The 24,561-nt window shown below is 27.0% G+C and overlaps 1 protein-coding gene across 1 annotated transcript in view; it reads left to right on the top strand.

Annotated features, from left to right (window-relative positions):
* Positions 1-21,379, top strand: part of LOC113364023 (rap guanine nucleotide exchange factor 4) — a 126,464-nt gene extending 105,085 nt beyond the window's left edge. The window contains exons 5-19 of the mRNA XM_026606484.1: positions 2,312-2,363; positions 3,684-3,790; positions 6,890-6,983; positions 7,464-7,598; positions 10,460-10,670; positions 10,998-11,143; positions 13,515-13,659; positions 14,156-14,329; positions 14,534-14,727; positions 14,804-14,952; positions 15,013-15,235; positions 15,301-15,557; positions 15,664-15,968; positions 20,406-20,755; positions 21,182-21,379. Coding sequence (XP_026462269.1) covers positions 2,312-2,363; positions 3,684-3,790; positions 6,890-6,983; positions 7,464-7,598; positions 10,460-10,670; positions 10,998-11,143; positions 13,515-13,659; positions 14,156-14,329; positions 14,534-14,727; positions 14,804-14,952; positions 15,013-15,235; positions 15,301-15,557; positions 15,664-15,968; positions 20,406-20,755; positions 21,182-21,306 — 2,667 coding nt within the window. The 3' untranslated portion in view covers positions 21,307-21,379. The remainder of the gene's footprint in view (positions 1-2,311; positions 2,364-3,683; positions 3,791-6,889; positions 6,984-7,463; positions 7,599-10,459; positions 10,671-10,997; positions 11,144-13,514; positions 13,660-14,155; positions 14,330-14,533; positions 14,728-14,803; positions 14,953-15,012; positions 15,236-15,300; positions 15,558-15,663; positions 15,969-20,405; positions 20,756-21,181) is intronic.
* The last annotated feature ends 3,182 nt before the right edge of the window (positions 21,380-24,561 follow it).

Raw genomic sequence — 24,561 nt, 5'->3', positions numbered from 1 at the left:
CTAGTATTTTGTTATGAAAGGAATTTTCAATATGTGTTTTGCAAATTTAATCTGTTTTCACGTGCAGATAATATTATATAAAGTTTTTATCGCGGAAATGCGATCCGATTATAACAAAAGCTCTCGATATTTACATGAAAATCGATTTTTCTAGAGATAATTACATATTTTTATGAGTATCATATTTTGTATCAGAGATACTGTATAAAAATGCGTGCAAATATTTTCAAAATAAAATTTACATAAATATAATCTTTTAATATTATCTGCTTTTTAATATTTGTCAAAAACAAGTAGAGTAGAGCGGGGCTTATTTTGTAATATCTCTTCAAAATTGAAAATAAGGCATTGGATCTGTTTGCTCCCTGATCGTTTACACCGTTTATGGGGTAAAAAGGACCAGAGGACAATTTTTTGAAAAACAGCAAAATCACCAATTTTTATAGTGAAGAATTACCTGGAAGTTTCACTGAACATAGTCAATTAGTTGTTTTTTTGTTATGTGTAATTTGTTGTGATATTATTAGTTTGGTTTTTACAATATTATTTCTCAAAGTCAAATTGAACCTTTGTGCCCCACTCTACTCTATTCAATATGATATTCCTATCCTAAAAAATTATTAAAGGCAAATGTAAAATTTATATTTTCTCATTTGTGAAATTTAAGGCTTCGATTAGAACTATTGCATTTTTATTCATTAATTTAGCAATCAGAAAATGCATTTTAAAAACTTCGCAGAGTTAAATTGAAAATTGCTAAAATTTCACTTATAAGATAATAGCTAAATATTCTTATAATTTCAAGATCATTATTTTTCTTATGATATTTTCTTCTCTCTACATATGTGTTCTGAATTGTTAAAGCAGGGTTTTGTGTATATTTATATTTATATTTAAGCCAACATATTAAAACGGTTTCGACACAAATTAATTGAATTTAATTCAAACGACCTTATATGACACCGAATTTATTACACAAATGACTCCAGTGGCTGTAGTAAATAATACGCCGTTTAAAATCAAAATAGATTTATATATATATATATATATATATATATATATATATATATATATATATATATATATATATATATATATATATATATATATATATATATATATATATTAAAAATAAGCAAATATAGACTATTATATATTTATACGTTTTGACATTACGTATTTGTCATCATCCAGAAAAATTGTTTTTAAATAATGGGCAACAAAAAATGTTTTACCATGATATTGTGTTTCTATAATTTTTATATTTTGAAGTTTTGCTTTTTCTGAATGAATTAAAAATCACTAATATCAATAATAAAGATATTTTTCTACTTCATAATTAATTTATAATTATATTTCCTATAAAAACTACATCAATATAATATGATAAAAAAAAGTATTTAAATTATTGCTAAATACCTCTAGTATTTATAATGTTACAATCATGATTAATAAAGAAACGGAATTATTTTCTAGGTCAACAATTTTTTGTTACATTAGTTTATTGAAACAAGTTTTTTTGTTTTTATAATATAATTTATTTATATTGCTATTGCAGTCATAAAATTAATATTAATAATTATGATAAACAAACTTTTTTTATATAAAAAAATAGTTATAAAATTGTTGTAAAAGATACATATTAAAAAAAAATATCTTACTTATCTTATAATAAATAAATTATATAATTTTAGGATAGAAAAGCACGTGAGTTTAGAATAAATTTTCGTATTTTAGAAGAAAAACATTTATAATTTATATTGAAATTGAGTAATTGTTCTCTGCCGTTTTTACTTATATTGTTAAATAAATGTTTAGGATATTAATTATTATTCTATAAAATTTATAATATTTTTTTAAATTTATTTCTAATATAATTTTATCATATTCATTGTTAAACTGAGAAGATCTCATTGGAGCTCTTCTTAGGCATCGCTCTTAAATATTGTCATTTTAGATCATAGAAATCTTTATGTATTTCTGATTGCTAAATAAAACGAAATAAAAAAAATATTTCATTATTCTTGACAAGAGCCCTAAAGAAAATTTATTATTATTAATTACGCCTTGCTTATGAATAAATAAATAAATAAATAAATTATTTTCTGACTTAGCTAAATAGCTTACAATGTTAGCCAATAAATAAAATAAGAGTGAATAAGTTTATTTTAAACTGAAGTGATTTTCTAATCTAAATTTGTCTACTTTTAAAAAAAAAGTTAGTTCGTCTTCTTGAATCATTTGTTTTTGGTTCTTTGATGAGATACAAATATAATATAGTATTTTACTAAAATACATTTTTCTTTTCCAGAAAAACAAAGAGTTGATGAGCGAATTAGTGGCGAATCGAAAATTGAAAAATGGTAAGAAAATTATTTAAATTGAATTACAATGACAATCAAGTACCTACTATGATACTAGAATTATTCAAATTATTCTTGAAGCAACTCATATATTATTTAAATTAATCTAATAGTTCATAATCTATCAACAAAATCAATACGTTTAGCAACATGTCAACCATATATGTCTGACGCTAAAATATTTCACGTGAGCCATGTTAGACATATATGTCTGCTATTTGATAGAAGGAGAAATGAAGTTTTAATGTAGATTCATTTCAGTCATATATGTGTGACATAAAAATTAGTGTTTTTCCAGAAATTTTGGCTTTTTTTTCTTGGATGCATTAAGTTTTCTTGATACATTTTTAACAAAATTATCTAATAAAGTTACCATGGCTCATGTGAATTTTGTTCTGTTATTATCGTGGTAAAAGCGAATGCATTTCTAATTCGATTCGCGATTTTAAATAAACAGTCTGCAATTCTATTGGAAAATATTGTGGTTAAATGCTATATCATTTAATTCAAAAGTTCAATTAAATATTGACTTTATATCCAAATCCACGTACATAATCCTGTTCGATTCGAATCAAATCCCTTCAGCATTTCACGAAATCTATTTATTTATTTGGACGATACTTCAATTACTGGAATTCGATTTACAAACTCTTAATCGAAAATGTAACACGTTTTGCAAAATAAATTCTTTGAATTTCAGATGGAAAAGTTTGATAATGAATAAAAGTTTTTGGGAAAGATGAAAGTATATATCGAAGATTTAGATATATTTTTTAGAGAAAATATATCGATTCAAATTTAGTTATTAATAATATATTGTTACTGAGAAGGCAGTTATTTCTTACTTTAAATTAGAGAGCAATTAGGTATTACCTAGCAGCTGAGGATCATCTTGAAATTTTGTATCAAAATTAATATTATATCTATATGTAATTCACAATTTTGTAAAAAAATATATATCTATTAAATTAAAATGACAATTTATTTTTAATTATGGACTTTTTATGGTGGTATTGTTACAGATACTTTAAACTCAATTTTAACTACTCAGTTAATATTGATTTAGAGACAAAGCTTTGTTTAAATTTATATGAGAATTTTATTTGAGCAATAATATGCCCGCACTATATATAGTACCTATACATAACTCTCAAAATGCAAATTATTACAAATAATGATAAAAACCCACAACCTGATTTTACAACGCCTCAACAATATTTATTTGTTTTTTTTAACCATTTACTTAGTAATGCTAGAAGATTTATAGTATTATTAAAAATCCATATTTTTTAATTTAATCCTTTTTTATTTTTCTTTTAGGATTTGGACCAGGGGTGTGTCTCACAGGCACCCAACGAGAAGGTTCTCCAACAGGAAAAAGTTCCCACAGTTTAGACGGACCCAACCCTGCCGAACCTATAACCGAGGTAAATAAAATTTCTCCACAAAATACGCATTTTCATTGTTTTCCTTCTCTACGCACTAAAATATTCATTTATTCCGATGTTTTCCACAATTTTTTCTCGAATCATTCTTATCAGGGAAAGCACCTTTTAGGTGAAAATCTGGAAAATTGTAGTCTGACGTAGTTCGATCGAGTGACGTTGCCGGTATCGAAATGTTTAATCAGTCGTGAATGGTCTTCGATAGTGTTTGCCATGAAATTGATTTAATTTAGTAATGTTTACGTCACTAAAATATCGGTAAATAAATATGTGCATTAGATAGATATTTGGATAAAGTGCGTAGTCGAATTGAGTTTCCATCGGGGTTTTTTGGAACGGAATGAGAATTATGACATTGCAGCTTTTATTGAGAGTGATATCTAAATTGTACTAATTTTTCACGAAAACCATATAAAAATTTGTAAGGTTCAAAATTTTCACAACTAATAATAATTCTTATTTATTAATGAATTTAAATTACATAACTTTAGACAATAAAGCAATTACATCAACTTGAACAGCGAAATAAATTATTTGTGTAATTAAACACTTTTTTGATAACGCAAATACTAATAGATTAGTATTTGATTTATTACTTAATTACATAAAATCTTTGTGCATTTTCCCGTATTTGTTTTTAATTGCGCAGTTTTTGCAAAATATATTTGCACATATATTCACATATCATTTTATTTATTCATTCTAGCAATAATATTTATTTATTTATTTATTTATTTTTATATTTGTCTTTTCTATATTATGCTCTTGCATGTTCTTGATTTAGTCAGTCATTTATTTAGGTTTTTTATTTATTCATTAATATTGAATATTCATTTATTAATTTAGTCAATAATTTTTATATTTATTTATATAACCATCTATATAAATTTATTTTATTAACTTCCCGTAGGGTAAGTTATTGTAATGGGCCGAAAATCGGAATTGAAAATTTTTACATTTCTCGACTTTTTGAAGGTTTCTGAACGTTTTGGCATACCTCAGAAAAATGGATGTGTGTGTGTGTGTGTGTGTGTGTGTGTGTGTATGTATGTATGGATACAAATTTTCGTCCACGTTTTCGGGCGTACGGATCAACCGATTTGAATGGTTTAAAAAACATTCGATCCTATTAATAAGGAGAAGAGCTGATTAGTTTTTGGCAAAGACAGGTCCAGCAGTTACGGAGATAAGGAACAAAGAGAGCAGAAAATAGAATCGAGTTTTTGAGAGAACGGAGCATCCGATTTGAATGATCTAAAAAACATTCCATTAGTAATGATTGGGAGAAAGGTTTATTAGTTTTTCGCAAAGGCAGGCCCAGCCATTTCGGAGATACAGAGCTAAATGTACAAAAAATGGCAGTTTTTGAGAGAACTAAGCGTCCGATTCATTGATTCAAAGAACTTTCTGCTTGTCTTAACAAAATAATTAATTTTGGAAAAAAAAATGTTGTACCATTTTTTTTTTTTTTTTTTTAAATTTTTTGTATATCGAAAATAATTCAGATTTATTATTTTATTCTGACTATAGTTCTAATATACTTAAACAAATAATTTCAACTCTGCAATTCAGTTTATATAATTATTATAAATATTAGACAATAATACAATATTTATAATAATCTATTTGAAAACATTCAATATTCCTCGAACGTTTCGTTACGGTACGGGAAGTTCCAGCAATTTGCCTTAAGGCACGATGCCACCCACCCCACTAGTTTTATTTTATATTCATTTATTTATTTATTATTTAACCATTATATAATCAATCATTCGTACATTTAGTCATTCATTTATTTATTCTCATTTTTTTTTATAAATATTTATTCAGGTAATTATCCATTTATTTGTGTATGACTTTTTTAATAATACTTTTTATTTTTTGAATTTATTCATTATTCGGTTGATTTATTTAAACATTATTAATTCGTTCATTCATTTACTGTTTTTCACTCATACATTCCTATTCTTTTACATTTATTTATTCATTCATTCCTATGCTTTTTTAAATTTATTTCTCTATTTATTTATTAAATCGATTATGTACTCTTTTATTTGTTCATTAATTTATTATTTTTTTATACATCCATCATTATATTTCTTGTTCTCATATTTATTTATCAATTAATAATTTAGTTAGTTCAAATGATTACTTTTTTTATTTTTTGTTATATTTATTTTTTATTCATTTCTATATATGTATTTTATTTCTAATATTGTTATATATATTATTATCTTTCACGTATTGTTTTTATTCTACTTTATTGTTTTTCTAGTATTATTCTTATTATCCAAAATTTTTTATTTATTTTACTTTTAATTTTATTATTATTATTATTTGCTTTTATTTTTATATTAATACTAAACATACTACTGATACCATTTTATTGAAAATTCTATCCTTTATTTTGTGCTCTTTTTATTGAATTTATATAATTGTTCATTACTGTTACTTGATGTTAATTATTTAGCAGTTGTAACAAATATAGTAATTAAAAAAAATCTAAATAAATTTATTTTTTTCTATATTCATTTTCTTACCTATGGTTGTTTAATTAACTAAACTTAAATTGTATGTTTATTTATTCTTCTAAATTATAATTATTTTATTTCTCGATTTATTTATTTATTTATACATGGTTTAATTTGTTATTTCACCATTCTCAAATGTTTATAATACTTTTGTTTATTTATTTAGTACATTAATTATTCATTTGTTCATTATTGTAATATTATATATACGTATGCAGTTATTTAATTATTACCATTCCTGCGTTTACATTTTTTATCCGTTTTATTTATATCATCCATATATTTTATTTATTCAATCAGCTAATAATAATTTAATCACTAATTATATCAATTATTCATATTTAATCATTATATTTATAATTTGTTTATGATTATTGTATTTAAAGTGTATATTAATTTCTTCTAGTTTTTGCTATATTTATTTAATTATTTATTTATTTGTGTATGTGTCTATTTAAATATTTATTGGTTTGTTCATTTGCGTATATATTTATTCATTAATATATTTATTTAACTTGTATTTTTTCTCATTTATATTATTTATTTTTAGGCACCAAGTCCTGCAATGGCTCGTATCGGTTGGGCCTTACGAGTAATATTATTGAGCGAAACTGGAGGTTGTTTGAAAGACAGAAAATTATCAGGTATTGTAAAAATAAAATGACTATAATTACTAATATTTTTATTACTAAAAATGTCTATAATTTTAACACGAGTTTATAACAATGTGGCAACACGAATTGACCATGAATTTGAAGTTGGCTTTGGAGACAGAAAAGTAAAATAATAGATATTCATCCATAGACTTCATACTATTACTTTCACTGTTGTGTAATGTCTAAGTTGTCATCACATATTTATTTCATAATGATCAAATTTTTCAGAGCCAACTCCGAACTCATGTTACCACAAAATATAGAGTGAATCAACATCAATTCTATATTCATCAGAAAATATTGAATACAGATCTACAGTACTTTTGGTGAATCATAAGAATAATGCTAGATGTTACTAAAGTAAACAAACAAGCATATGCAATTATCTTACATAATTCGATTATATGTAAATAGTACAAATATCAAATATCATTATTATATTGTGTTGTTCCTAATTTTTGTCCCCAGGTAAACCAGTAAGACGATGTGCACCTGGCACAGAGCTGGTGGACTGGCTGGTCGCCCTTTCTCCTGCAGTCCATGGACGTCTGCAGGCCCAAGGCATGTGGCAGGCCTTGCTGGAGGAAGGGGTTATAGCACATGGTAAGTAAAATAAAATTTCTTATTTTAGACAATAATAGAAAATTTTTCAAAAAGGCAAAATAAAAACTTTGACTTTATATTGACTCTAAGAAATATCTCAAATAAGAATTCAAGATTCAGAAATTCAAAATATCCTTATTGATTTTTATGTTATTAAAGAATTTTTGATTATTTAAATAATGTATCTTGTATTAAGATAAAGATTGTAATTAAAAATAAATCTTGTATTAAGATAGTCCAGTCAATCAATGGTCTCCCCAAGTGTTCCAAGTTTTAGCACGTTTTAGCAATCGTAGACTATACAATTCTCTGTAGTTTCAATTGGTTATTTCCTGATCATTTTATCATATTCTACAACAATGCTTTATATATGTGAAATTCTACATATTATGTAGTTCCTATATTTTTGCTCATACCTAATATGTTTTAACAAAAAAAATCCAAAATTTGCAGATAATTTTTCAACTTCTTAACCGAATTTTTCGGTAATTTTAATTTAGTTATCAGTTTAAAATTAATCTTCCTCAATTTTAATTACAAATTTCAATGCGGTTATAATCCCTGGTGTTCCAAATTTCAACAACGTCAATTAATTGAACATGTTCTCTCTCAGAAACTGCATTACCCGGTCGCCACATAGTCTGGTGGTCCTAGTAGTTAATAATGGAATTCTGTTCCCATACACGATGTACTGTAGGTACTTTATTATAAGCCACAAGGCAAATACATGACCAATACCTGGAAACAATATCCAATCCGACTTTGGGAAAAGATTCTCAAAATATAATAGAAAGATACCTTCATCCCAAGGTAAATAGAAATTGGGTACTTGGTTCTAGTTGGTGACTAGGTTTTTCTAGTTTGTCATAGAAAAACAATTACCTAAATTTATAACGAAAACTCGTACTATTGTCTGTGTTGATTGTCCAAAAAATAGTAATAAAAATTTTAAAGATTTTGGTGATGTAATTCTGATACGAATATTGCATATTCCATTAATTACCTGATCAATTTTTTAAGGATATTTAGACCCGCTTGCCTTTTGGTGATACGCAATTTTTTTTTTTTTAAATGTGTAGAAGTTTTTTTAGAAAATTCAGGTAAAAAATAAATACACGTGATATCTTACTATACTCCTTCCTCCCCCATGTGATATTTTGTGATTTTTTGTCAACCCCCCCCCCCCCCTCCTCCGAAAAACCTCACATGCTTAATGGATGCCCCCTAAGTCACGAAACAAATTCCTGGCTAATCTCTGAAAAATATTTCTAATTTGATTTTAGAGATATATGTTCAAATCTTCTTGGAAGAACAACATTTTTAAAGGAAGAAGAACTTAGTATCAAAAGTATTAGAAGAATGTATACTGATTTTATTTAGATAAGTTTTTAGTACTTCCAGCAATCTACAAAATTGCTATAGCATTTCTGATTTTTTTTGTTATTCTTTATTTATATATAGTGATCGCAAAAAAACGAAAAAGAAAATTTTTATACGTCTTTACGTTTTTAATGTTTTTAAACATTTTCGTATATCTTAGAAAAATTGATGTATGTATGTGTATGTGTGTGTTTGCGTTGTGTGTGTGTGTTTATGTGCGGATACCAATTTTTGTCGACGATTTTGCGATCACGAAACAATCGATTTAAATAATTCAAAAAACATTCGATTACTACTGATAAGGAGACGTTCTGATTAGTTTTTGGCATAGACAGGTCTAGCCGTTTTGGATAGCAAAAGGAGATAAAAATGGTATTTCAGTTTTTGAGATAACGAAGCGTCCGATTTAAATAATTCAAATAACATTTTACTTGTATTGACAAAATTAACAACTGGTTAAATTTTTGTAAAGGCAGATCCATCGTCTTTGGAGATGCAATAAAAAAAGTAAAAAACAATGTCATTTGGCCGTCAGAAATGAACATTAGACATATATGTACATCGTATTATCAGATATTTTATAAAGAATATAATATTACGTACAATTTTTTTGGGCATATATGGTTCCATACCAATGTTTACACGTTTGACGACTTCGCGGCGCTTAAGCGCATTGATATTTCGGCTTGAAGTCACCCAAACAGCGCGATTGCTTGAAAAAATGTTAAACATTTTCAAAAAAAACTAAATACAAAATGAATCAAAATATAAAAAAATCTGAAAATAAATAGTCATTTTGTTTAAAACATCAACTTTTATAAAAAATTTCAAAATTTTTCAAAAATCTACTTTTTTCAAAGTTTTGCAATTTTTTTTTGATTATTTAGCTTTTGGTACGCGAAGTTCCAGCAATTTGCCTTAAGGCACGATGCCATACACCACTAGTTTATTTGATATTTTTACTTCTTCGAACTTTTTTGGTTTATATCAAATTTAATTCCTGCAAACTTTTAGAATCTGTTCGACTATGTACTTTAGGTGGACAAACTCGAGAGCTTTCAATTCATAATTGAATCATAGAACAAGTGCTTGTTCAAGCTTCTGAAATGAAATAAAATTTAAAAATGTTTAAATTGATTAGCAAAAAAATTACCAGGTCGAATTCGGATTGGATATAGTTTAATTAACAGAAACTTTATTACTTTTTACTAATTCATGATTTAATTAAAAATTCTTGAATTGCACGATTTATTTTTAGACTTCTTGAAGCATTGGATTAATCCATAAATTATCTGACTAGATTCATATACCTATAAGCAATGGATTTATCCATAAATTATCTAATTAGATTACTAAACTTTGTGTACAATGTCTATTCTATACATCGTATGCAAGTTTGAATATTCCACATTAATTTTTGTTACAAAAAAGAAAAGTTCTTATCAGTATCTAATCTTGCTGTAACTGACTTTCTTTTCCAGTTGCCCATGAGCAACCCTTTAAAGACAAATGTTTCCTATATCGGTTTCGTCAAGATGAAGATCCACCAGGAGGTGCAACCACTGGAAGTAACAACAATGCTCTTCCAAGTATGGAAGAACTGGCCAGGGCTGAAGAACATGTCAGAGACGCTCTTGCTGCCTTGGCACACAGGGCTTCTGATGCACTTTTGAGGATGATACTTAGAAAACCGTAAGAAATCATGATAATGATAAAAATATTATAAAATGTTGACCAAATTGCATGTTACCTTCTTTACATTAGGTTCTCTAGTTCTCCTGTATGGTTGACCTTTGTTCCAGATTTGTGTTTGTAGTTGTTTTTGGTAAAGTTCTTTGTTATAAATTTTGTTTAGACTTTAGTGCCCATTACCAAAGTCTAATCTACTCCAATTAGTGATATAAAAACTTCAGGACTATGTTTTGGCAATCTTGGTGGACTTCTCCCTTTTCCAAAAACTTGTGCTATTTATAGTTCCTCTTCCATGCCACTACATAATTTTGTGTTTTTTATTATCAGGAGCCATGAACGGACTCAGGACGACTTGGAAACTATTTATGAAGAACTTCTGCACATAACGGCTCTTTCACACTTGTCCAATTCCGTAAAACGAGAACTTTCTGCTGTGATAGTATTTGAGGCACATCCACAAGCCAGTACAGTTCGTAAGTAAAAAATAAATAGTTTCATATATATATATATATATATATATATATATATGAAACTATTTATATATATATATATTTATATATATAATATATATATATATATATATATATATATATATATATTTATATATTTATATATTTCCTACTACTTTATTATTAGTCCTTTACCATTTTGCATGGTGTATTTCCACCAGAACTTGTCACAATATTGAGAATTCAGATCGATCCAGGGGTGGTGAATGTGGTTTTGAATTGATTCGAAATTCAATTCTATGACATATATATTCGGAACGGACAACATGAATAGAAAATTTATTGAATGACATTTCCGATATCGTCAATCCTATCTGTGGTAGAAACTAGAAATTGTAGATTTCTCATGTGGGTAAAAATATTTACTTAGGAAGACACATAAATAGCGGAATATTTCTATATATAAATAACCATGAAATAAATAGAAAAGCAAAAAAGAATATTTTTAAAGAAGGTGTAGATATTTAGATCGATAGTAAAATTGGTATAATATGATGAACTCAATTTCAAAAAAGTGGAACAGTTTTTGCCTACTCTAATACATTGCAGTGCCCAAATATGCGATTATTTCAAATTATACTTTTGCATTTTATTTCTAATATAAATAACTTAATTGAAGAGCTATTTCAATTTTTTATGTCTTATGTAAATAGCTAAATTATATTCTTCAAAGTCTTAATTTCTTCAAAAGACTATCTGATGCTTCACAATTCGCTATTCACAAAATGCTCATCTGGAATAATAATATAACAATTTTGTAATTCTTTGATTGTTACTAAAATAATCAATTCGTGCTATGCCTCATAAATAAAAATCATTTATAAATAATTAGATATATATACATATCATTGACTGATTAATTAATTTTCCTATAATTCTGGTACTTACTATAGAAAAAAAATTAAGTTATTCGTTACCATTGATTTAAATTACAAATAACGTCTTAGTGTGCATTAATAAACTACCTTGTATATATCTATCTTTAGCAGTTACTATAATTTCACAAATCGATAATGCATATAATTTAATACAAGTTCTAAACTTCTAATGATATTTGGTATTAGTATTCAGAATTAGAAACTTTGTTAAAGGAGCTCAGGAGTAAAACTTAAAGATACATGATCAAGTTTACATCAAATAACTTTAAGAGGATTTAGAGATCTATTTAATTATACCAACAATAAATTGTTAATACAATTTTGTCAAATTTTTATTTTACATAAAAACAAGAGTTTGGGAAGTACCAAGGATGAAATAAATAATGCATTTTTTTTAATAATGGTTTTGCTGGATTATAATGATTAATATTTCTGTCTATGTTGAAAGCATTTTTTTTGTATTTCAGTTTAAATATTTTAATCTTACGTACACAATAGACCATAAAATTAAATCCATGATATAATTTTATAACCCATTCAAAATGCAACAGAGCAATGCCCTATACTTTCTTATTCAACACTAAAAAATCTGAAAACTTTCAATTAACGTAATGCATCTTATGTAATATAATGTTTGCATAAATAATGAAATTTTAATGCAAAATTTTATGAGAATTCAGTTTTTATGATTTGTATTAAGTAATAATCTTAAAGTTAGTGAGAAATGAATTTCTGGAATATTTTTCCGGACATTATTTAATAATGCAGATATTGAGGCGATGGAATTCAAATGGAAGGACATTTCTGCAGAACTATGGAGATTGCATTCCTTTTGGCTTTGGCATTTTCAATAGGAATATATATATATATATATATATATATATATATATATATATTACCTACTGAAAAAAGTCGTTCAATAGACTAAAATGTACAAACAATTACTTAAATAGAATCTCAATTTTAATTGATCGTTGATGATTCACACGTTTATTTTTTATTAATGAAATAAAGTCTCAATTCTTTATACTCTTTTATTATGTTCTATGATATGTAATAATTATTTTTCTTATATTTTGTAATTTATGCAAATACTGATTGCTTTTGTAATATCGTCTAAAATATTTATTGCACTAAAATATTTTTTTTTGCATAGTTTTATTGTCAATCAAAATAATATACATTTTTTAAGACAATATGATGTTGGTGTTAATGCATTTAAGAGATTATCTCCTATGAGATTTCTATCTTTTTTTTTATTTATGACTTTTTATTTAAGATCGTATGGCCATTTTTTTTTTCAATCTTCGTGTGGGATATTACTAAAAAATCTGGCTTGTAAATCTGGCAGTTTCATATTTATCACTAAAAAGTCTTGATTTTTTAGCATATGATTTTATGGGTCCTTATAAAGTTTATATAATTTTAATTCATTTTATTACTATTTTATTTTATAGTTTTTCATCAAGGAGATGAAGGACGATCTTGGTATATTATTTTGAGAGGATCTGTAGATGTTGTAATACATGGAAAAGGCACTGTTACAACATTACAAGAAGGAGATGATTTTGGAAAATTGGCTCTTATCAATGATGCTCCAAGGTAAAAAAATATTTTAGTCATAAACAAAATAAAATAGATTCTCACATGAGTACATACATATTTGGTATCACTTAGGACTTTCTCTAATTTTGATTGACAAAGGATTCAGAATGACTTGAAACGTCGAGAAAACATAAAATTAACAAGTCGGATTTTCTAGCAAAAACGTAAACTATCCATTAGTGATGTTAAAAATATATATGACTTTGGGCTCTCGTCAAGATCATTCATGACAAGTATCCAAAAGTACAATTGTTTTATAGTAATTTGTATTATAACCAAATTGAAAATAATAAAAATAACAGAAGATAAAAATCGAAAATGTTTGTCATATATATTTTAACTATATAATCTAACTAATTTCCAGCCAAGCTTAAATTTCTTCGATTTATACATGTGAAAATAGAAGTGATTAATAAAAAAAATCTACAGCTGGCTGATAATAAAATGCAACAACATAAGTTTATTACAATAATTCTTACTATTTTTTATTCAGAGCCGCCACAATAGTTCTTCGAGAGAATAATTGCCACTTCCTCCGAGTAGACAAAGACCATTTCAACCGAATTCTGCGTGATGTTGAAGCCAACACTCTTCGTCTTCAGGAACATGGTCAGGATGTTCTGATACTCGAAAAAATTCCTCAACAAAAACAGCATTCACATTATAAGTAAGATTTTATTAAATTCTAATTGAACCATTGATAAAGACAATAATACAATATTACCAGACTCAAAGGTTGCTCTTTAGATTCATAAGAAAATAATTTGGTGTTACTTACTTACTCTGATAAATGAACTGAACAATATATAATTTATAAATTAAATTGAAATCGAACAACATGTGATTTACATATTATTATTACATATTTTAGGTATACTGTGATGGCTGGTACTCCCCAAAAGATGCTGGAACATCTTCTGGAAACCAGACTGGACGCTAGAGGTAACGGAGGCGTTGGAGGAAGAGGTGAACCAGCTGGTAGAGATCCATTTCTGGATGATTTTCTGTTGACTCACATTGTATTTATGCCAACACATCAACTTATTGCAGAATTAGACAGACAATATCCTTTTAAAATAGTAAAACATGATTCAGTTGTACCAGATTTTGTGAAATTGTTTTTATGCATATTATCCTTAACTTCAGTGTACCTATAGGATAGACTCTCCAGGTCAAGATCGAGAATTTTTATTAGCATGCAAACGTAGAGTCGTCCAATTCGTCCACAGATGGGTGCTCACGATACGCCAAAAAGTTTTTGAAGATCCTGGCACAACAGAATTTCTCGAGGTAATTTCTTATCAGTTTACCAAAATTTCAGACATATGACTATATTTTTTTCTATCACAGGATTTGGCAAGTGAGGTTGAAGCAGATTGCATACAATGGACATGTCTTCAAGAAGAAGCATCTTTAATGCATCATGTGATGTCACAACTTAGACGTCACCAGACTGATATTCAACGTCACAGTGGTCAGAGGTGGAAACTTCCACCATGTGGACAACCTGTTAGTTTATTTAGTACATCTGGTGTTCAAGATTCCAGGACGATCATCAGACCTGATGATGACAGTCAGTAATATCCTTATATTACACCACTAGTTCTATTACAAATAACTAAATTTTTTATCTATCAGTAATTTTCCGAGTCTACTGCGCCGATCATACCTATTGCACCTTAAGATTTCCAATATCGGCGACTGCAGAAGCAATAAAAGTTTGTGCAGCTGAAAAATTACAATTAAGACCTGCAGAACCAGAAGATTTAGTCCTGGTGGAAGTAAAAAGCACAGGAGAAAGAGTTGCTATGAGAGATGACGACGTCAGTGTTCCTACATCTTTAAGTTTGAATGGAAGGATATTTGTTACTCCCAAGGATCACATGGATGCACTGGTAAAGGACAATACAAAGTTTTTTTAAATAAAAAAATTATTGTCATTTACTGAAGTGTATACGATATGAAGTATCATTATTAAATTATTATTTTTTTGGTTTTCAGACTTGTCTAGCCGAGCAAGAAGTAGCAACAGAAGGTCTAGACATGGACTTAGAATTATTTGGAACCAAAGAATTAGCATATCATATGACTTTATTCGATTGGGACTTGTTTTATTGTGTTCACGAATATGAATTAATATACAGAACATTTGGAAGACACCATTTTGATAGGATTACTGCCAATTTGGACGTATTTTTAAGAAGATTCAATGAAATTCAATTTTGGGTCGTCACGGAAATCGTGCATGCTACCAGTTTGGGGAAAAGGGTCTCAGTTTTGAGGAAGCTGATAAAATTGGCAGCATAGTAAGTGATATTTATTGAAAATTACACACACACACACACACATACACACACATATATATATATATATATATATATATATATATCGTATAAATTACATACACAATCAATCGATTCCACAAAATATTCTGAACTGAACCATTTTATTATCCATTGCTTATTAATATGCATGAGAAAAATTCAAATATCATTCACAAATTTATTTAAAAGTTACAGATATAAAATTTATTATTATTATTATTATTATTATTATTATTATTATTATTATTATTATTATTATTATTATTATTATTAATATTATTACTTTCAAACAATTATATCCAGATTGTACTTTTAAGCCAAGGACAACTAAAAAATAATCCTAATTCAATATAAAAAGAAAGTTCAAAAATGCAATATTTGAAAATATACCTCTATATAATGTATCAAAAAATGTTATTAATTTTTTCTGTAAGAGGTATCTCACTTGCATTTGTCCTTTCTTGAACCATTTGTCTTTTAGAACAACATTTCCTGCGATTTATGTCACATATAGCTGTTAAAATAAAGCAACTTATAGATACAATTATAACTACAAACATGATCTTAATAATTTGCATATCCTTAGAAGAATTTCCCCTCTCTACAAATGCATTCTGTAATTTTAAAGCTAAAAATTTGGTGGATTCATTTGATTTTTCCATTTCTTCTTCTAGTGTTGACGTCGATGTATTATGAGACCCAAAAATAATAGATGCAATTTCCGAAATTGACTCCATAATTTGATTTAACGAGTTTTGGAATGAATTTTCTTCAGTTGATATTGTCAATGATTGATTGGTAAAAACCAAGAGAGCTTGCAGGGTTTTTGATATTTCATTCATTTGCATTTCTAAACGTTTATTGGTGTTTGCAATGTCAATAAGTAAAAGTCTTTGGTTTTCAATTTGGTGATCTATGGTTTGATTTATTTTTGGAATATTATTCTGCTCATCTCCAAATGTGGAGGTTGACATTGTACTTGTTGGTGATGACACTTGTTTTTTTATATCTGTTGTAGAAACGTTAGGCATCAGGTGAAATTTCTGCCGGCAAGAAATTCCTTTTAAATTTTGATTATGGTAGTCAACAACTCCAGAATAAACTATCTGTATGTTTTGTGTCCGAATATTTCTCAAGATATCCATCAAATCTTTACATATCCAGTGATTCCAGTTCAAACTAACTTTTCTTAATACTGGTAAAATTGACAAAATATCATTGCTAGGAATTGTTGTCAGTTGGTTTCCTTCAAGGTATAATTTCTCTAACTTCTCCAAACCATATAAAGCAAAGTGATCTATATGAATTAGTTGGTTGTAAGATAAGTTTAGGCTTTTGAGTTGTTCTAGGCCAGAAAATACACCAACGTCCAAAGTAGTGATTTTATTTTCATCCAATCTCAAATAAGTTAATGATTTTAGAGTTTGGAATATGCCCAAAGGTATGTCACTAATCTGGTTGTGTTGCAAATAAGCTATTTGAACAGCTTGCATGTCTGACCAATTTGGAATTATTTTTAGTTTATTATAAGAAGCATCCAGTTTAGTACCAGAATTGCACATTGATATACCATCTAGAACTTCCAAGTTCAGATGGGACAAAATAGCTTCATGGCACCTAGATATTTGTGCTATATACATAATATTATTTCCACCAACTAACAAAGAAGATATTTTGCTTGATTCATTAAAATCAACCAATCTTGTTAATTGGTTAGATTCAAAATTTAGATGGAGTCCTTCACGCATTTGAATGTAATTAAATATTTCAGGTGGTATAGCAGATATATAATTATGGGATAATGTTAAACTATCTAAATTAATATTATTATAAAATGAAGGCATGACTTTCAGATTATTGTGTGATGCATCCAGATTCTCCAACTTTATAAATTTTTCTAAACAATCGTTACGTATTACATCGATATGATTATTGCTAATATCTAAATATATTAGATTCTCTCCAACACCAGTTAGATTGTTTTTATCCAAAGTTCCAGAAAGTTTGTTGTATGATATATCAAGACGTTTTAAAGATGTTAATCCAATGAGTGATCCTGATTGAATTGATTGAAGTTCATTGCTGTGTAAATCTAATTCCTCGAGAAGTCCCATATAATAAAATGCTTTGTGTTGTATGTTCCTCACTTTGGACTGAGATATTTTCAAATTTATTAGGTTTCTATTCAACATATTATTTATGTCAAAGACGCCTTTAGGTATTTCAATAATACTGCTATCGTGAAAACTCAACGTACAAATATATTCGTTATTAGTTCGAGTATTATAATAATAACTTTGTACGTGGATTTTATTATATTCGTTCAACAAACTGTTCGTAGTAGCAAAACTACATGATTTTGCAGAACAAGGACTAGTATATGAATTCATATATCTATATATAGAACTTGTACTGCATGTCATCGTACGAATTTGTGGTGGTATTACCGCTACAATGGGTTTCAATGCACCCATTGCAACATTTGCCCAAATTAGGCAATAAAGCAAATATCTGAAAAATATCAACAAGTTATACTCAGTAATTCTATTAATTCTGGTAATAATGCCTTATCAATTGCGTATGTTTTTTTTTAATCAGAAACAAAAATTTGCAATCTGAACATTTAAGGTATCATACAGTGAAAAATTTGACACCAATATGTAATGGAGCAAAATATAAATATATAATGATGATTGATAAAATTATATACAATTAATGATTTTGAAACTCACTTGTATATTGTCATATTTCTTCTTTCACAATAATTTTATATAAATAATATATTATAACTTCAAGTAAACTTTGCAAAATGCGCTTTTTCACACTTTTGATAATTGAATTTAAAACAAGATACGGAATCAGAGTCGAATTCAAAAAAAATTGTATAAAATATTAAACCTGTAATAATTTACAAAATTTATCACAATTTAGAGAATTTTTTAATCAAAGTGTTATTAATACTGTTAAAACGGTAATTTATTATAAGAGAATCAGTATTTTCAATAAAACCTTGTTGATGCAAATATACACATAGTAATGGTAAAAAAATCTAAAATGAAAATTATTGCATATCTTTACGTTTCAGAGGTTTCTGCACATTTTGGCTTACCTCAGAAAAAATGGATGTGTTTTGTGTACGCATTTTTTCCTTCACGTTTTCGGGCGCACGGATCTACCGATTTGAATGATTCGAAAAACATTCGATTCCTTTTAATAGGGAGATGTGCTGATTAGTTTTTGACAAAGGCAGGTCCAGCAATTATGGAGATAACTGAAAGTAAAGTGTGCAGAAAACAGAAATAGAGTTTTTGAGAAAACTGAGCGTCCGATTTGAATCATCTAAAAAACAGTCAGTTCGTAATAATGAGGAGAAATAGTGATTAGTTTTTGGCAAAGGCAGGTACAGCCATTTCGAAAATACAAGGCTAAATGCGCAAAAAATGGCAGATTCAAAGAACTTTTTGCTTGTTTTAACAAAATATTTTTTTTGTTGTATATCGAAAATAATTCAGATTTGAATTTTAATTCTGACTAATGTTCTAATATACTTCAAATAATTTTAACTTTGCAATTCAGTTTATATAATTCTCATAAATATTAGACAATGTAACAATATTCACAATAATCTATTTGAAAACATTTAAAATTCCTCGAACATTTCGTTACGGTACGGGAAGTTCCAGCAATTTGTCTTAAGACACGATGCCATACACAACAACTAGTTTTCATTTATTTCTACAATATTACTATATTTTTATAATCACATACATCCTAAAAAATTCCTTTAACAAACTTCAGAAAGATTTATCAAAATCCGAAAAATCGTTTAGGAGGAGTACATTTACATACGTATAAGTTATTTATATTATTACTTAGTTTGCCTCTGCAATTATTCTAGAATTGCAATACTCTTAACTTATCTTTAAATTGATATCCGATGATAAATATATAATTGTTTACTTATTATATGCTTATTATATACATGGGTGTAGCCAAAGTGAATCTTATGCCCGTATTAAAAAATCTTTGTCGACTGATGCCAAATAAGATTCTTGGAATTAATTAATTTTTATTGTCATTTTTTCAGAGAAAACAACTGCAATTTACATTGGTTTTAATTTAATATTTTTAGTAAATTGAGGCATTTCCGTCATTGTTTATATATTGTCAAGATGATCACTTTTATAAGCAAATGCTACATATATCATTAAATAAAATAAATAATGTTCTATTTTATGCAACAATTTTTTCAGTTCAGAATAATTTATTTAGTTCAGAATAATTTATTTCCAAATTTCATACTTCATATTCGTATTAAGTTGCAATGCCAAAGCCTTTTTCGCCATCGTCAAAGATTATACAATTTTTTAACATTTTTTAATAAATAAAAGTCAATTTTAAAATTTCTAATTTTTTTAGTTGCAAAGAATACCAGAATCTCAACGCCTTCTTCGCCATCGTCATGGGTCTAAGCAACATGGCAGTATCTCGTCTGACGTTGACCTGGGAAAAGTTGCCTTCAAAATTCCGGAAAATGTATACAGAATTTGAATGTCTAATAGACCCCAGCAGGAATCACAAGGCTTATAGATTGAGTGTTGCCAAAATGTTGCCACCAGTTGTTCCATTTATGCCATTGCTTCTTAAGGATATGACATTCACCCATGAAGGAAACAGGACTTGTGTGGAAGGATTGGTGAATTTTGAGAAAATGCATATGATGGCACAGACTATGAGGACTATACGGTATTGCAGGAGCAGACATTTAGGTAAGTAGAAAATAATAACAAGTTTTTGTGTCCAACGGGAGTCCAACTTGATTTTATAAAGGTTGCTCATCGTTGATCTAAAGTTCTTTTCCCAAGGCTTTGAAAAGTTCTTCAGCATCTGTCGGAGCGAGTATGTTAACTATTTCACATCTAATGTTCACATTTTGTAACAATTTCACTAAATGAAACGTTTGTCAAAAATCTTCACACTTTATAAATATTTCTAATCTTACTTCCTTATATATTTCTATCTTAAACTTCCTTGAACTCTAGAACGGTCAACCAAGTACATCAACATAGATTTTTTTTTTATTTTTCTACCTGAAATCTTTTGAAATATGTGGCAATTCTTGTTCTGGACAAAATAAAGATTACACACAAATTATGATTTTATCAATTTGCTTATTTATCCAATTTTTTTTCTAGTCCTAGAACCACCATCCCCAAAAAGTGAATCAGAAGTAAGATCTTACATAAGTTGTCTTCGAACCATTGACAATCAGCGAGTGTTAACTTCCATGTCCCAAAAATTAGAACCAAGACGATCATAAAATCAAGAAACTTCATAGGTGAGACAAAGGTAATTTATTATATTTTAATAAATTAAAAAAGAAAGAAGTTACAATCCAATGCAAAGTCACAAAAATTGTGAGCAAGTCGATGGTAAGAATCTCTTCTATTATTCTCCAATAATTTTGTATAAAATTCGTTACAATGGGAGAAGCTCGATTAAATTTTTAATATTTTTTATGAACGTAAGATCTGTTAGAAAGACTGTGTAATATAATTGTCACAGATTGTATTTATTTATATGAGTTTAATATTTATGCCAATAATTAGTAAGATTGCAATTTATAGAATAATTGCAAATTCATATCGTTTTAGGAATTGAAAATTTATATTCATAATATTCATAATTTTATATGATATTTATATTATTTTATAGCTCGATCAGAATATGTCTCAAAATGTTAAAAAGATTTTTTAAATTTTTTATATCTTTTTTATTTTTTCAACGTCTGCAAATATCTGATATCATTTTTTTTCACAAAAAAACTACATCCACCTCAGTGTTTTATTCATTTTTAAATTTTTTGTATAATGTGAATACAAATATTTTTGTTTCAGAAAAAATTCAGTGATCTGAATATTTGAATCTTGTTATTATTTTAAAAATGATTTTTTTTCTTTTTGTAGATTGTTTAAAAACGATTTAATCATTTTGAATTAAAAATATATGAAGCGTTTATTATCTATACAAATTTGGCACCGTTTATTATTTCAGGTTTTATTTAAATTTATTTGATTTAGAATGTCGACATCAAAATTAATTAATAACTAAATTTTGGTATGAAATTTAATATATTTTTATTCGGCTACACAGTCTCAAGTAAATTATTTCTCAAACTAAAAACTAAATTTAAAAAAAAATAATAAGGAATAATGTATAGAATAAAACAAATAAGAATATATTTATATATTTCGTTCTATATTAATAATGCATATCTATAGTCATTATTTAATTGCACAACAATCATATCATATGAGATAATAAATTGAAATTACAAGGAATAATAAATTATTTATCAAATTTATTTTATTCTCCTTTACTTTTATTTATAAATTTTTTATTTCATCAGATTTATGGCAATGTGCCTTAAGGCAAATTTTTTAATATCACCAGTACAATCAGAGTATCAAAAACATTCAAGTTTCTTAATTAGTTATTTCAAAAACGTTGCTAAAAATTGTATCCAAAGTTACATACATACATAGGACACCCACAAATATTTTGTTGTAAGGTAGACCAAAATTTAAAAAATTGGTAGAACAAAAAAGTGTTTTCCACAAAATTCAAATTAACATTTTTAAAGCGTTTTTTTGAAGTATCTGTGTTTATATTTAAATGTGCAATATAATTTTACTACATCATTCCTTGTAATATTTATAATAATAGTTCTATAATATAATTTTTATGCTAAAACAAATATCTCGTTGTGATTTAAACGTAAGACAATCCGATGTTTATAAATCAATAAATAATTGCACTTCTTATGAAATAAAATAAAAATTCTATTTGTATATAGCAGTAACAACTTATTGTATATTTCCTCTCATCACTATTTTTAATAAAAATTCAATTTAAAATAGAAATTTTAAATTAAATCAAGTTCTTCAAATGTTACTCTTAGTAATAATTTAATGTATAATGTTGATAGAAAAGAACCAAACATATTCAACACCATTAATGAAATCTTAGAGATCACGTATAGTTTATTATAATTATTCAGGTTAAGATATTTATAAATTATTTGTGTGTTTTGTAGATATGTGAATAAATAAAATTCCTAAGTGTGGTTTATCCTGCTTTAATTGAAAAAAAATTAGGAGATTTTTTGATTTGGTTAAAACAATGTAATGGAGTAAATTACAGTGGTATTTATTACAGAATTTAATTAAAAAAAATTAACATTCAAAAATTTAAGATAGAATTATTGTCTAAGCATTCAAATTTTTATTCTCAATCTAGTACATTAGTTTGTGTAAATTTTTGTTCATTGAAGTCTTAGCAAATTATGTATTAATTTTTCTGCGAATTCTAGAAAGATTTTTGTAACAGATTGTACGTTTTCAAAAATGCATAATTTGATTTTGATGAAACTTAAAATACATTGTTACTACACTTTCCTAAATGTTTGACAAAAATTTAAAGTTGGAACATTCAATAGTTTTTGAGATATGCGAGGTTGATGGGAGGCTGGATGCCCTCGATACTAGTATTGAAACAGATTGTACGTTTTCAAAAATGCATAATTCGATTTTGATGAAACTTGACATACATTATCAATACACTTCACTAAATATTTGACAAAGATTTAAAGTTGAAACGTTCAATAGTTTTTTAGATATTCGAGGTTGATGGGTGGCTGGCTCCGCGCTCAATACTAACATTTAAAGTTTAAATCATGTCTAAATATGCCGTGGACCCCCATTTTTATTTCGTGGACCGCCAAATTTTGTTTTACTTTCAGTGGACCCCTTAAAAGTTGCCATGGACCCCTGGGGGCCCATGTGGACCACTTTGGGAATCACTTTAGAGTCGCTTTATAGTCTAAAACTTTTTATTCAAACAATACATTTTTGTTTGATAGTAAAATTTCATATTTGTTTACATTATAGCAGGTGAATGTACAGATGGGTATCGATAGTTTAATCCACAATATATTTTGTTTAAAAATGTTATTGATGAACTAATTTTGAAAATTAGAAACCATAATTACAAAATTTTATTTTTCAAGAATTAGTATAGAATTGCGGTTCAATAATGTCTATTATTTTGCCTAAATTTTTTTCGTTCAAGTCTTATTAATGTTAGGTATTAATTTTTCTGAAAATTTTGAATCGCTTAAATTTCTTGTCTTTTTAAAACAAAATATAGTTGTTCATGAGTAAAATTTGAGTTCAATTATAAAAATTAATTAAAATTTCGAATATTCGACCGATCTTTTAAAAAACGTTTTGTGTATGTATTAGGAACGGTTTTGTAATAAGTAATGTGCAGTAATTTTCTTTTCTACAAAATTGAATAATTTGCAATAGTTTTTAAATAAGTTGCCTTACAGCAGTTTTTTGAACTTATAAATTACTCATAAATTAATATATTGATTTCTTATTGTATTAGATCATTATCTGCATATGTTCAGGAAATTTTATCTGTTTATATTATAGCAGGTAAATGTACAGATGAGTAAAAATGTTATTTATAAACTAATTTTGAAAACATATTCACAAAACTCGCTTCTTCA

The sequence above is a fragment of the Ctenocephalides felis genome, unplaced genomic scaffold, assembly GCF_003426905.1.
Source record: "Ctenocephalides felis isolate EL2017-DRISC unplaced genomic scaffold, ASM342690v1 CF-g0.4_SCAFFOLD_00845, whole genome shotgun sequence".
In the NCBI taxonomy this organism is placed as follows: domain Eukaryota; kingdom Metazoa; phylum Arthropoda; class Insecta; order Siphonaptera; family Pulicidae; genus Ctenocephalides; species Ctenocephalides felis.
This window is presented reverse-complemented; position numbering and strand designations above follow the sequence as displayed.